The 14,398-nt window shown below is 41.9% G+C and overlaps 1 protein-coding gene across 2 annotated transcripts in view; it reads left to right on the top strand.

Annotated features, from left to right (window-relative positions):
* The window catches only part of PTN (pleiotrophin), a 97,351-nt gene extending 83,723 nt beyond the window's left edge, over window positions 1-13,628 (top strand). The window contains exon 5 of one of the 2 annotated variants that reach the window (XM_027573984.2): window positions 12,875-13,628. In XM_027573984.2, the coding sequence (XP_027429785.1) occupies window positions 12,875-12,930 (56 nt within the window). In that variant the 3' untranslated portion in view covers window positions 12,931-13,628. The remainder of the gene's footprint in view (window positions 1-12,874) is intronic. The other variant, XM_027573983.2, reaches the window with a different exon arrangement.
* The last annotated feature ends 770 nt before the right edge of the window (window positions 13,629-14,398 follow it).

The following is a 14,398-nucleotide window of genomic DNA, read 5'->3' as shown; positions in this document are numbered from 1 at the left end:
AATAGTGATATTCTTATGTAGACATAAGAATTGAAAGGTGCCTCACTAGAATACAGGTTTCCTGGGGTTGGGGACAGGATTGTTCCGGAGAGGTCAGCGATTGAAAGATTGCAACTGGAATTTGCTTCATTGCTGCCAGAATCTACCAGGGATAAATTGGCAAGCAATTGCATTGGACACTGGAGATTTTAATTTTTTCAGGAAAAGAGATTGAGAGTATTAATTACAATTGTTAATTAAGAAAATCCTGTATTTGTCCAGGTTGTTAGTTGCAGCAAGGTCTACTCTAGCTGGCTAAGCAGAAAGGGGTTATTCAGGGGTATTATATAGCTCGCAGAATCTCCAGAAGGGCCAGAGGATTTGAGTTGGATCCAGCAGGATTGCAGCAGAAGGCAACAGATCCAAGAGAAATGTCTAATCATGCCAAATGTTGACTGATGGAGCAGAAACCCTGCTGCTAAAATTACCCACAGTTCAGCACATATGCTAAGAATTGAACACCATACCTGTTCCCTCGAAACTAGAAACTTTTGCCTCCCTTCTTGCCAAAATACCCAATTTCCCCAAATTTGGCCCTTTTTTTCCTGGTTGCTGACTTCTACCTCTAAGACTCAAAGTGTGCCTGCTTGCTGGAAACTAGGGCACCTATAAAATCCTGCTGCGAGGGACTCTGGGAAATGCATCTTTAACTTTCAGAACTCGCCCTATAAATATGAGAGACCCACCCAGGCGAGTGGGTCTTGAATTGGTAGTGAGCAATTGGCCAGAAAGCGTCCAGGAATGTTGGAATGTATTGAAGTCCTCATTGGACCTAACCCTTACTCCTTTTGCCTAGATGAGGCATTGATGATATTTCTTGGAAAAGAAGTTGCCAAGAGTAATCTCATATCGGGACAATTCCTCCACTGTAGAGCGAGTTAGGTCTCTCCTTGTTGGAACCACCGGTAGTTTTTTGTTTTTTGTTTTTGGTGTTTTTTTTTTTGTTTTGTTTTGTTTTTTGTCAAGTCATTATGGTCTTTTCAGTTTGGGGGGAGGGGAAGTAGGGATAATTGAGCTGTGGACAAGTGAAGAAAGTGGGAACTATGGCCAGTCTATGCCAAAAGTGCTGCATAAACGATTAGAGCACAGAACTGTTCAGAGGGCAAAGAACGGGTCTCTAAGCCGCAGTGTCTCTCAGTGGTGCCCTTGGAGGATGGGCTCACTACAGAATGAGAAGACGGCCAAGCTAAGAGGAACTGGAAACACGGCCCACCTGTGGGAGAGCCGTGGCCTTCCAGGCAGTCCCATCTGAGTGAGCAGGTGCAGGACAGTGGAGCAGGCTTCTGGGAGTTACCGCGGGTGTGCAGAGTCTAAGCTGTGGCTGAATCAGGGCTCGTGCAGAAGGCCTTTGTACGAGCTGAGATTTTCCTAGGGACTACAGAAGATGTGGCCTAATGATTATCTTAGAACATTCTAGAATCTTAAGTTATTGTCGAAATGGAAATTATTAGTCATTATTTAAACAAGATACATAAATAAGGGGTATTGTGAGGGGTGGTGCTTTTTTTTTTTTTTTTTTGGATACTGATGGGTGAACATGGCATTTGTGTCAGCCTCCCGGTTTGCCTGGGACAGGAAGAGGTGGCAGCAACGGAATGTGTGTCTGTGCTATAGGTGGGCCAGGGAACCGTGTTAATGGTCTCACTATTAACTGTCACCAGATCCTTGTTACATTTCCCCTGCTCCTGAGAACCCCAGTTCCTTTTACTTCTTCCCAGCTATTTCTCAAAGCTTTACCATCTTGCTGCTCTCTTTTTTTTTTTGGACAGTTGCCTAGCCCTCTCTTAGGTGTGACAATTCATCCTTAAAGATCAAAAGAACAGTAACTGTTTCAGTGTAGGACTCAGCTGTGTGCAGGACATAGCACTTGGCAGCTGATTATAAATGAGAAAGGGGGTCGGTAAAGTGATATTCGCAGCATTCTCATTTCTCCCCTGCTCAAGAGATTTTGTCGTCGTTGTTGCTTCTTTTAAAGATAAAAGAAGTTCCCAACATTTCTTTCTAGACTCTGGGCTCTGCCATCCCTTAGCAAGGAGCATGGCACTACTCTGCAGATGCATTTTGCTAGGCTGAGAGACTCTCCGCTGTGTTGAGGGTGGTGGGGGGAGCCTGGGATGGGCTCCCTTCCTCCTGAGACCCCGACAGGGTTGGTGGTTGCTGCCCTTGCATCTGACCAGAAAGAGGAGCCTCGGGAGCCTTGCGGGAATTTTGTCCTTCTTCATCAGAGGGAAACCCTTGCTCCGTTTGGTCTTAAGGTTTGATTTTGTTTTCATTCTGCTGTGGAAATGTCTTTCAACATCTGTATTGTATTTCCCATTCATGATACTGTAGTTGAAGTGAGAAGATCTAGTTCTGCCCCTTTCTTATTAGCCTAACAGTTTTGTCTTCTGTAAACTAAAGTCTACAATGAATACCTCATTAATTGTCAAGATGGAGTGAATATGTAATGATGCTTGGTAAATGTGCAGTATTCTTAAAACTATTTCCTTTCTTCCAAATGAAAATCTTGAGGTGGGTGTTGCCCTCCATACCTTTTTAGGCAAAAGAACTTATGGCCATTACAACAGTAGTAATTACAGTTAATATTTATTGAGAGACTTGTATGTTTGGAGGATATTTTAGTATATTGAGTATATACTGTGTCATTGAATAATCACAAAAACTCTGTGAAATAGTTACCATCATCATTCCTAATTTTACATATGAGGACACTGAGTCCGAGAAGTTAGACGCTTTGCATGAGGCTGTACAGCTAATACAAACAAATACAGGTATCTCAGTTTCTTATCGAAGAAAGAATGAATTTCAGACCCAGCCCTAAACTCCCTCTTCCGTCCTGGCTTCCCATCAGCAATAGAATCAGACCTTGGCTCCTAAGCGCACCATGCTCCGGCATCACCTGACTGGCTTCTCGCCTGATCCTTGCCCCAGCCACACCACAGTGGAGTGGGCAGTATGTCAGGTGCTGGTGATATGAAGCAGGTTTCCTTCCCTCTTACTGCTATGTTCTAGCGGGGGTGGTGGGTAGATAATAGTGACAAAGACAATTACGAACTAAAAGGATAACTCCGTATTGGAGTAAGTGGTCTTACAAACTGAAGAGCCAAGTGTTCGAGTGGCTGGGGGTGGGGAGGGCGGCTGAGTTAGAGAAACCAGGGAAAGCCGCTCTGAGAGTAAGTCTGGAACTTGGTCTTGAATATAGAGCAGGGGCTAGCCATACTAGTTTCTAAATGAAACAAGGACAAGTTCAAAGTCCCAGAGGCCAAACAGACTTTGTTTTATTCAAGGACTAGAAAAGAGATCAGGGTTAAAACTTGCTAGGCTTCCCTTCCCAAGTGTTAGGTTGCTGCCTTTCTGCAGGCCTGGCTGTTCTGTTAAGATACTCATCCATTCCTCTGTAGTGAGTGTGTCTTTGCCTCTCAGCCCTGAACTTCTTGAGGGCAGGAGTCACAGCTTGTTCACCTTTGTAGTCCCTAGTCCATGAGAGGAATTCAATGAATAGCACTGATTTGAATGAATGAATGAATCAATCAGTCAATCAGTCAATCAATCACTGAAGCATCTGACCCAGTTGTCCTGGGCGGGCTCACTAGAGCACATCATTCATTCACTGGCTCCGAACCGACAGAGAAATCACTGTTGGGGCACCGTTTGCTCACCTGCAAGAAGAGTCACCTGGGTGTTTTACTCCCATCCTTATGAAAGGATTTTGAGTCCTCATAGCTGGGACAGATGTGAGAACTAGGAACTATATTTGTTGGGTTTACTTCACTCTGGGTGTGTGGTTGCATCTCCCTTGGTAAAGTCCACGCACAGAGGCTCATGAGCTGTGCACACACGCAACAGCTATAGAATCGTAGTATGAAGGCAGGCTGCGTAATAGAAGAGCGGATGAGTCACACGAATGAGTTCCTGGGTTGAGGGACCTTCTCTCTTTGCCCCCTGCAGTTTTTGCATTTCTCCCTTCTGACTTCTTCTGGACTGAGAACGTGTGCTTTGCGTTTTAAGTTGTAGCGCTCATCATGAGCATTTCTGAGCAACATCAAAGTCGTTCCCGTTGAGGATTTATGATGTGACTTTCGTCACACTCAGTTGTTAGCATGCATTGTCCCAATCCTCACAGCTCCAAGGAGTTTCATTCCCATTTTGCAAACAGGACACGAAGGTTGCAATGTGCAGAAGGTCACCAAGCCAGAGAGGGGTCAGGTTTGAACTTGAGCTCAGAACAGTCCTTTTCCAGAGTTCTTTCTATCATAACAGTGCTTCCCAGACTGAGTGCTCTGTATGGCATCTCTTTGGATATTCTGAAAGAAATTAAGAATTTTGGATTGTATTTCTACAGTAATCCTAAAACACATGTTCGGGGTCATTGATGATTGAGTTGTGTTAGATCATTTTTGGCTCAAGCCTCTGTGTACTAAGTGCTCTAAAGCAAATAACCTTTAGTGCTACATTTCTCAAGCTGGAGTCCGTTAAAGGGGCTACACTCCTGTAGAGTAAGACAGAGCAGTGCAGCGTAGCCTGCTACCCAGCAGCCTCCCAGGCCGGGCCCTGAGCTGGATTCAGGATTGCCGCCCTGGTGTGGTGAGGGTCATAGCGACTCTGGTGCTTCACAAGGATCTGAGGCTCTGCTGTCCTGGGAACCAGGGGAGACGCTTCACGTACTCTCAGGGACTCCAGCCAGCTTTGCACTGATGCAAGGCCTCTGGGAAGCCTCAGGGAAATCACAGCAGGCTAGCTGTTGCTCAGCACAAGAGGCAGGGAAAAGAAAAGAAAAAAAGAACGACAGACTTTTTCTAGAGGGATAAACAATATTTGTACAAGAGCTCATTAGAAATGCAAAGAGCAGAAAGCAGGTAAAAATGTTCCTGGTGTCCTACTGCTCGGGCACATAGGGGACAAGACCCGGAGCGGGTCTTGCAAGGCTTCCGAATATTATTTTCATTCATAGAAAAGCATATTTTCAGATCTTCACCCAGATGCAGAAAAGCACTAAATTAAGCTGCTGTGTAGGCTTCTCTCTGAAGAGAGAGAAGTCTGGGGGCACCTCTTCAAGTCTAACCTTGGCCGCTGCCTAGACAGAGTGCCGGGTGCATGGGGGCGAGAGGAACCGGGTGGTGGGGAAATCTGGAGGACACACGTGCAGATGGGTGAACGGGCGACTGCAGGGAGCATCCGTGAAACTATTAAGGGGGCATAAAATCCTATATTGCATACTACCAAAGTCACGTACTTAAATGATGTATATTTAAAATTCTGAGGGACACATTTAAGACACAGTAAACTGACATCTATTTTGCACTTCCGTAATTAATGAGGGTACTCTGAAAGCTATACAGAAATGCAAGCGTGAAAACTAGTTCACTGATGTGTGGGTTCGCTAGCACTCCTTACAACACAGTACCTCAGCCAGTGTGGTTTCAACCACAGAAATCTGTCTTCTCCCAGTTGTGCAGGCTGGAAGGCTGAAATCAAGGTTTCTGCAGGGTCGATTCTTTCCGAAGGTTGTGAGGGAAGGAGCTGTTCAGACCTCTTTTTTTTTTTTTTTTGGCTCATAGATGGCCATCTTGTCCCTGTGTCTTCACATAGTCTTTGCTCTGTGCACGTCTGTGTTCAAATTCCCTCTTCTTCTAAGGACACCAGTCATATTGGATGAGGGCCCATGCTGATGTTTTCATTTTAACCTAATTACCTCTATAGAGACCCTCTCCAAGTATATTCACATTCTGAGGTATGAGGGTCAGGAATTCAGTATGAATTTTTGAGGGGGACATAATTCAGCCCATTATAGCAATTGATACATAGAATCAGTTGGGACCAAAAGAAAAAAAATCAGTTGGAGAAGCAAATAAATCATTTATGGAGCTGTACCTACTGAAATTTTAAATATTCTAGACTTCAAACTTTTCCCCTTTGACATAAATCAAAATTTGATTTTCCAGTAGCACCAGTCATGTAATGTTGAACATCGGGTATGATAAGAGCAAGTAATGATGTGCTAATAATACACTTCATTTCTGGCTTAGGGTACCAATATAATTTATAAGATTTGATAAGACAGATTTTCTACCTGGGCCCTCATTCTTGCAGAAACAAGCTTTTGAACATTTACATATGATAGCAGAAATATCATATCTTTCCTGTGGTGGGGGTGGAAGAAGTCAGTGGATCTGTGTTGGGGAGGTCACAGGGAAGAAGTGTAAGGTCCTCAGAGTGGTGTACTGATTGAGGAAGGGGCAGATGCTTTCGCTGAACATAGGAAACCCAAAGTTAATTCCCCCTCCATGGTTGTGTGTGTGTGTGTGTGTGTGTGTATGCGCATGCCTATGTACGTATATCACTCTGCCTAACTCCGTAGAGTTCTTCAAACTTTGAAAGACATGAGAATGAAGTTAGAGTTCCCACTAGCAGCAGGTGTGACAACATATAGTGACTGGGACACCAACTGCACATGTGCGCACACACCCTAACATCGGTATCAGAAATGCACGCCTTGCACATGCAGTTTCCCTTGCCTTAGTTATATTTCCCTCTCTTCAGGCTTATTTAGTAGTTAAAAACAAAATTTAGCCGGTGAACATCAAATTCAACCCCCACCCACCACACACAGCTTTTGTTTTCCTTCTCTAACAGTATAGAAGTGAGAACACTGTGGATTAAAGGCCTTACAGATGAAACACTTCTGATCCCCTTCCTCACTGCTCTTCTCTCCTGTGACTCAGAGGGAAAATCCACACCCACGTTCAGCTGTTCCAAACCAATGAGTAGGTATAGCTAATAATACATGAGGATACCATAGGCATGTTGATGATCTTCTTCCCGGTATCACATACCTGTAGGTCAGATCAGGGAGTGACCCCCACACACTCATGACCTATTGAGTAAAGAAAGTGCATCCTAACAAGGGTCCCTTTCATGATTGGCTGGGGAAGCCAACAGGTATCTCAGAGGCTGAAAAGGCTACAGAGAGGAGTCTTGGGTGAAGGGAGAGGGGTTTACTCTACCAATACTGGGTGAGTTGCTTTGGAAAGTAACTGACATGGTTAGTGACTTTTATTAAGCTTCCTCTGTGTGGTCGATGACATAATCCACTAAACGTGCAGTTAAGTCTCTAGCACCCACCAGCATTTTCATAGTTAAACTTTGTTTTGAGGAGATGCAGTTAAATGCCGAGTCACGTCTCAGAGTAAATGGGGGCAAGACAGAGGTTGCCAGCAGAGTCCAGACATGTTTAGCCTGTGTCTAGACAGATGCATCCTATCTTCTATCTGGCATGTACCGCCCTATCTACTTGATAGCAGAAAGGACATGTTAGGAGGACAGATGGTTGAGGGGGAGAGGTAGGTATTGTTGTGCAACACAATTGATGAGTGAAAAGGAAGATGGACGGTGAGGGAAAGAACAGGTATTAATGTGTGGGCAGCATCAAGGAGCAGTTGTTTGTATGTGTGAATTCCATACATAATCCTAGAAGTAAATGCATTGAGTCAGTAAGAGGAAACAAAGCAAATGGCATTACAAAAGAAGAAATCGAAGAAGAAATAACAGAATAATTGCACAGACATTGGACTAAAGAGATCTGAGAATGATTTAAGAAAAAAAAGTGTACAGATTATACTTTTGATTTTTAAATAGAAAATTCTTCCTATGTTGTGCAACTTAATACATGCCACCCCACTTTAAACTGAAATGTTGGGAAATTTAATGAAGGAGCTGAGCCATCTAGTACCTAGGCAAATTCTAGGCAGATCACTGAGTTACATACTCAGGATTCAACAAGCCTTATTACCAGTTCTGAGGAACAGCTAGGTGATGTGAGGGATTAGCTATTTTCAGGTAGGTGGGCAGCTAATTCTTAAGCACAGGCAAGTTCTTTTAAATAGGTTCATGAAACAGTAAAAGGATGTGGGTGGTTTCCAGCCTTTTGGGCATATTTACATTGTAAGTGTACTGTTTGACAGTGATACCCTTTTCCTTCACTCAGTTCTCATGATTTTAAAAGATTTTATTTGTTTGAGAGAGAGTGGCTGAGAGATCAGGAACAGGGAGGAGAGGGAGAAGCAGCCTCCGACATGGTTTCGATCCCAGGACCCCGGGATCATGACCTGAGCCGAAGGCAGACACTCAGCTGAGCCACCCAGGGGCCCCAGTTCTCATGATTTCTTGCACGAGTCTCCAAAGGCTAGCTTCCGTGGTCTCTCCGGCTTGGCCCCAGCTGGCCCTGCCCTCCTGCTCTCTGAATCTACAGTGTCCGTTTCTGACTGTCCATAGCTGCCTCCTATATGAATTCTGCCCGTGAGAAGGTGCAAATCTTTTTCTATTCACATCAGTAGTTCCTGCCATTGGTTTAATGACCCAAAGCTACTTCACTGGAGTCAGTAGCAGAGTTGAACTCACTTTAGTAAAAATCCAGGCTCCACTCACTCAAATTTCGCCTCTCAATCCCTTTTTATGTTTTCTGGCGGCACAGGCAGGCCATCTGAAAAACGAATCAAACCAAGACATTTTGATAAGAAAATGATAAGTTTATTCCAGAATTCTCAACTCTACTTCTTGAAATAACATCTCCCTCGAGTTCTCTGAAAACGTTTACATTGTCATCTTTCTTCCAACATCCACCCCCCCCCAACTTTCTCTCAGTTTTCCCAAATATTGAAAATGGGAGCAGGTGTTTACTTGTACTGACTGCATGGCAATTCTGTTCCTAAAAAGGCCTGTGATAGATGAAAAAGAGATGATGCGTGCTGTTTGCTTATTTGCCTTTTGAGAACAAGTTTGCTGTGATAGGATCCAATATAAGTCGCTAAGAATTTCAGTGAGTACTGCCTTTCCAGAAAGAAATTCCTCAGCACATATCTAGAGCTTTTTACAAATGCCCTGCGGTCCAGCAGATCCTCTTCCAGTAATCTGTACTAAGCCAACACTTGACAGTATAGTGGTTTGTCTACAGAACGTGCATTACATCATTATTTATGGTAACAAAAAGTGAGAACAAGCTACCTCACCAGCAAAAGAGGGAAGGTTACAAGTGGAATGGAATGTCACCAAGGAATCCTCCGGGGGCATGCTGCAAAGTACATGCAATGGTATGGAAAAAACAAGTTTTAGTATAAAATACTTTATCAACTGTCAATATATACCTACTCAAAGTATATTCCTTGAAAGGAAACACCTATGAACCCACTGTGGAAAGTGTTATCTCTGTATTGTGAAAACATGGGCAATTTCTGTTAACATATATCTGTTTCTTTACTTTCTATATAAGCCCGTATTACTTCTAAAACCAGAAAAGTAATATTTTTAAGAAGAAGGTCGGTCCTACCTTCAGGCTAACTCTCCGATAGACATTCTTTTTCTCCCTGGTAATTGTCCCTGTGGATACTCTCTTAACACTATATGCATCTGTGATGCCACAGTCAACAAGGAAGAGGAGAAATAGGCATTCAGGTCATAAAAATAAGCTGTCACATAGCCATGACTCTAAAAAAATACATACTTTTAGAGTACTTTACAATTTTGAAAGACTCTCACAGCAGTCTTGAAATCTTGTAAGCTCTATGAAAGCAGAATTTTGTCTTGTTTGCCATCATATTCCAGCATCTAGAACAGTGCCAGGTATATAGTGGATATGGGGGCATATTTGCTAAATGAGTGTTTTTTGAACAGTAGTGGTCAAATAGGATATTAGAGGTGGTAACCTCACAGGATATTCATGATGGCCCTCTGAGGAGGGCAGACTAAGTGTTATTATCCCCAGTTTATAGGAAACAGATGCAAAATGATCAATTTGCCCAACATCACAGGGCTGGTAAATGGAAGATCTGGATTAGAATTAATTCTTTGAGGACTTCGTTCTTAGTATGATTTTAGGAGAATTTCACTGTTTCCTCATTGCCCTACTAAACAGAGGGCCATATGCCACTTCTTAAGGATTTTGTTTTCTAATCAGAATTTTTTAAATGTATAGGTTCAGAATTTATTGTAGCATGACTCACATTAATCCCTATGTTTTCTTACTGCCTCTTTTCTCTCCCATCAGAACTATGCTCTGCACTGCAAGAATTTTCTTGGCCAAATTTTGAGTTTTCTAAATAGAATACAGTCAAGATGGCCCTCCAGGTGGTTCGTAGCAATATGAGGAGCTGGATCCTTTCTAGGGTATTTCTTCTTAAGTCTTAGGACTTTCTGAACACTTTCAAATATATCTTAAACAAAACAACCTGTTTCTTTCCGAGTAATACGAGGTACACACATACCAGGAGAGAACGATGAATACTATCCTCCACCACCTCAAAAACTGGCCAGAGAAAGAATGAAGGTTTATACATCCAGGAGGTTAAAACACATCAAGAGTACCACCGTGAGTGTTCAATGCAGTGATGGCGCAGTAGGGATCATCCAAGGGAACAAAACCAGACACTTTTCCAGCAGGTGCCCTTTGTGCTTGCATTTCCACAATGGCTCCCTTCCTGTTTGTATCCACTGGGGCTTCACAGCCTCCATCCCTGTGGGGAAGAGTGACATGTGGCGTGGCATGAGTGCACTTCCTTCCGTTGCCTTGACTCTTTTCACTGTGAACCAAGGTGCCCTACTGTTTGACATCAGGATACTGATCACAATGGCTCTGAAAACCTTTGAGAGTAGCCACTATGTGACTCTACTACAAAGCCGCTATGTGACTCGACTCTACTTGCTTTATGCTGGTATAGTCCTGCTCCAGGCCAATTCATGACCCTCATGCTCACAGCAGATTTCCCTGTGAGCTTGATAGGCTACTAAAATGGGACATAACTTTTATTCACAGTTAATTCAGTCTTTTATTTAAAGACAAGGAAAAGGGTTGAGAAATTTGGTAATGTTCATGGATATGTGTAATTTTTTTCTTCATAAAGTATCTTTAAAGAAGTACTGAAATATGGCAAGATCTTGACTGAATTTACACTCGTACTTCTCTTGAGAAATACTAATGAATTATATACTAATGAATTGACTGTTTCCCATCCAAGTGTTCATTTCTTCACTATTATGCAACAAGTATTTCATGAGCCCTTATTATGTGCCAGGCACTGAAGACACAGATGTAGATGATAGATACAGTCTTCTGTGAACAGTGGTTTAGCAGGATGTTAGCAACTCCTGCCGTAATTGTGTACAGTGTACTCTTGAAGCTTGAGTAAAGGGAGCTTAGGACAATTAACTTTGTATGAAATACTATTTCAACTGGTATATAATGGACTTTCGAACTTATCAGAAGAAGTGATGAGGATAAGAAAAAAAAGGTTCAAGCTCTGCCCCAAGTATAAGGTTGCGTTTTTATAACATACGTGATTGGCATTTATATCCCATAGGCCTCTCTTGGACACAGGCCCTGTGATCCAGTAAACAATCCCTGCTGGCCATCATCATTGTCCCAGTATTCCTCTGTCTTTCAGCACATTCAGGGACCTGCTCAATGTGTCTTAGGGATGAAGAATATTAATTATACCGAGAAATGACCTCTTGTTCTTAGCAGGTTTCATTAGTGTGATAATAGACTAACTTTATTGAGCGCAGGCTATTTTGCCATGTTCTGTGCTCAGGCGATTTTCTACAACTCATTTAATGTGGATATTGACTCTATAAAGTGGTACGATTCGTATGCCCATTCACAAGTGAGAGACCTGAGACACAAATACATGAATTGGCTTTCAGGAAGCCTCAAAGTAACTTAGTGATGGAGCTAGGACTTACATGCCAGCCGTCTGACTCCGGAGCCTGTACTAACCCCTATGTTTCTACCACTACTGCGGGCCAAACAGGGGGAAGGATCTTACAAACATTTAGCAACATCCTTTCACTTGGTAGCCTAGCGATTCTGAGCATTCTCATCTTTGGAGCCCAAGTTGACATGTCCAATTCTACACTGCATTCTCCTCTGCCTAGGAAAAGGGAGACAGCACAATGAATGGAAAAGGATGGGATGTTTTGATTTAAATCCTCATGGTTTTACTTACCTGGTGTAGCCCAGGTTGGTACATTCCATTTGCTTCCTCCAAGACTAGGAGACTCTATAGAGTCAAAGCTCCATGTGGTTCATAGCTGGTCCTTCAAATATGAATAGCTGGCAGATATATAAGCAAAGGGCGAATCAGGAGAGGAGGCACTTTCAAACTGGCAGGAAAAATGCTTATCAATCAACAGCCCCATGGAAAGGGCATATGGGTAGTGAGGGGCTAAGCAGAGCTTTTATAGCTCTCCATTGAGCAGTGAGTATCCTGGTGTATTCTCTCAGGGAGGTCGGCCCTGTTTTTCTTTTCTAAGTAGGACCCTCAGACAGTATTTTTTCTATCGGATGGGGGCAACCAATAAGACGACAGGCATCTACAGGAGGTTCACATGAAGGACGGCTGTATTACTCCTGCCTATTCTAGGCACTCTCCTGGCATGCACCTGTACCTTGTCTCTCCATCTAATCATTTCATTCCTGGACAGTGACAGTTGGCCCATGAAAAATGAGGCGTGGAACTGCATGGGTCCACTTAGATGTGAATTTTTTTTTTTTATAAATACTATATCAATAACATATTTATTTTCTCTAGCTTGCTCTTTTGTAAGAATACAGTATATAATACATAAAATATGTGTTAATGGACTATGTATGTTATCAGTAAGGCTTCCAGTCAACAGTTAGCTGTTAATAGTTAAGTTTGGGGGTTGTACAAAGTTACATGCAGATTTTTGACTGCATGGTGGGTTGACGCCCCTCAACCTGAGCATTGTTCGAGGGTTAACTGTATAAGAAAAGTGCCCCCATTGTTTACTAATGCGATGCTTCTTTTTCTATTTTTTATCACAGCAGAATCTAAGAAAAAGAAAAAGGAAGGGAAGAAACAGGAGAAGATGCTGGACTAATCGATGCCACCTTCTGTGGAACATGACAAGGACATCAGCAAACAGGATCAGTTAACTATTGCATTTATACCTATGTAGGCTTTTTATTCAAAAGTTATCTATCTATAGCTTAAGTACACAATAGGCAGAAACAAAAAGAACAGAAAAATTTTGTAGTAGCGTTTTTTTTAAATGTATACCATAGGACCACTAGGGACTTATAATAAAGGACTGTAATCCTATTTAGAAAGTTGACTTATAGTACATGATACATGGTAGAAAATTGAGGTAAGTTTTTTGAAGTTATGTGATATTTTACATTTAAAATCTTTTTTTTTACATTTTTTTTCTTTTGGCAGCAATTTATGTGTTATGACCATGTAAACTACTTTTCTTGTTAATTTTTTCACCTAGACTTTTTTTCCCAATTGAGAAAAATATATACTAAACAAAGCAGCAATAAAATATAATAATCCTATCTGAGGAAAATATCTATCTTGTTTTCTGCCAGTGGATTTAAAAAAAAAAAAAACTGGTCAGCAAAATGGGGAAGGGGGCACAGCATGCTCTAATTCAATGTTGATTTTTTTTTTTTTTTGAAGAAAAGCATTAAAAGAAATTCTTTCACTTTGGCAGGAACATTTGTTTTCTTGATGAAATTATTTTTCCTTCTGAGGAAAAAAAAGACTAGGAAAATAAATCAAGGTGATGCTGAAAAAGGGTGCTTTTGTGTGCAGTGATTTGATATTGTAACCCTCTTTCTCTGTCCCCTACACTCCCCCCAGTCAACCTGCTATCATACAAATTAATTAAAACCACTCTTGGGCACAAAAGTTATAGAGAGTTTAGGTATATAGATGTACATCTATACATTTTTAACTATCAATATTTAGTGCTATGGAATTGAACAAAAGTCCCAAAGTAATCTAGAGTTTGATGGAACAGAAAAACAAACTCCTATATTGAATAAATTTGCGTGGGCTCGCGTAATCCAAATCAGAAACAGAGTAACACATGCAAAATAGTAGTTTGTACTTGGTTTCCATAAGCCAAGAATTCCTACTCTATTATCTACTATATGTACCAGGTATCTACCAAGGACTATCTGTGCAACTCCCTTATCTGCTGGGTTCCAAGTACAGTCTTTAAATAAGTCAATGCTTCTATTCAGAGAAATAACACCTCAGAAATCAGCTGAGATGATTAGCTAGTATTATACTTGAAAAAGCCACCTCTAATTTCAAAGTGATAAGACTCAAACACCTATCTACCAAGATAACCTCCAAGTCCACTTTCAGAAATAATGGTTTCAACATACCTTGCATTAACCATAAAATAATTACAAACTAGTCTAATGATGCAGCAAAGAGCCTTCAAAGCTCAACTGTTCTGCCATCTAACCAAAGACTCCACTTGAGCTAGAAATGTTGAGGGGCTTCCTATCTCCCCGCTAAGTCAAAATCAACTGCCATTGGGGAATAGAAAAACC

This window comes from Zalophus californianus, chromosome 12 (genome assembly GCF_009762305.2).
Source record: "Zalophus californianus isolate mZalCal1 chromosome 12, mZalCal1.pri.v2, whole genome shotgun sequence".
Lineage (NCBI taxonomy): Eukaryota > Metazoa > Chordata > Mammalia > Carnivora > Otariidae > Zalophus > Zalophus californianus.
The sequence above is the reverse complement of the archived record's forward strand: the minus strand, read 5'-3'. Positions and strand labels throughout refer to the sequence as shown.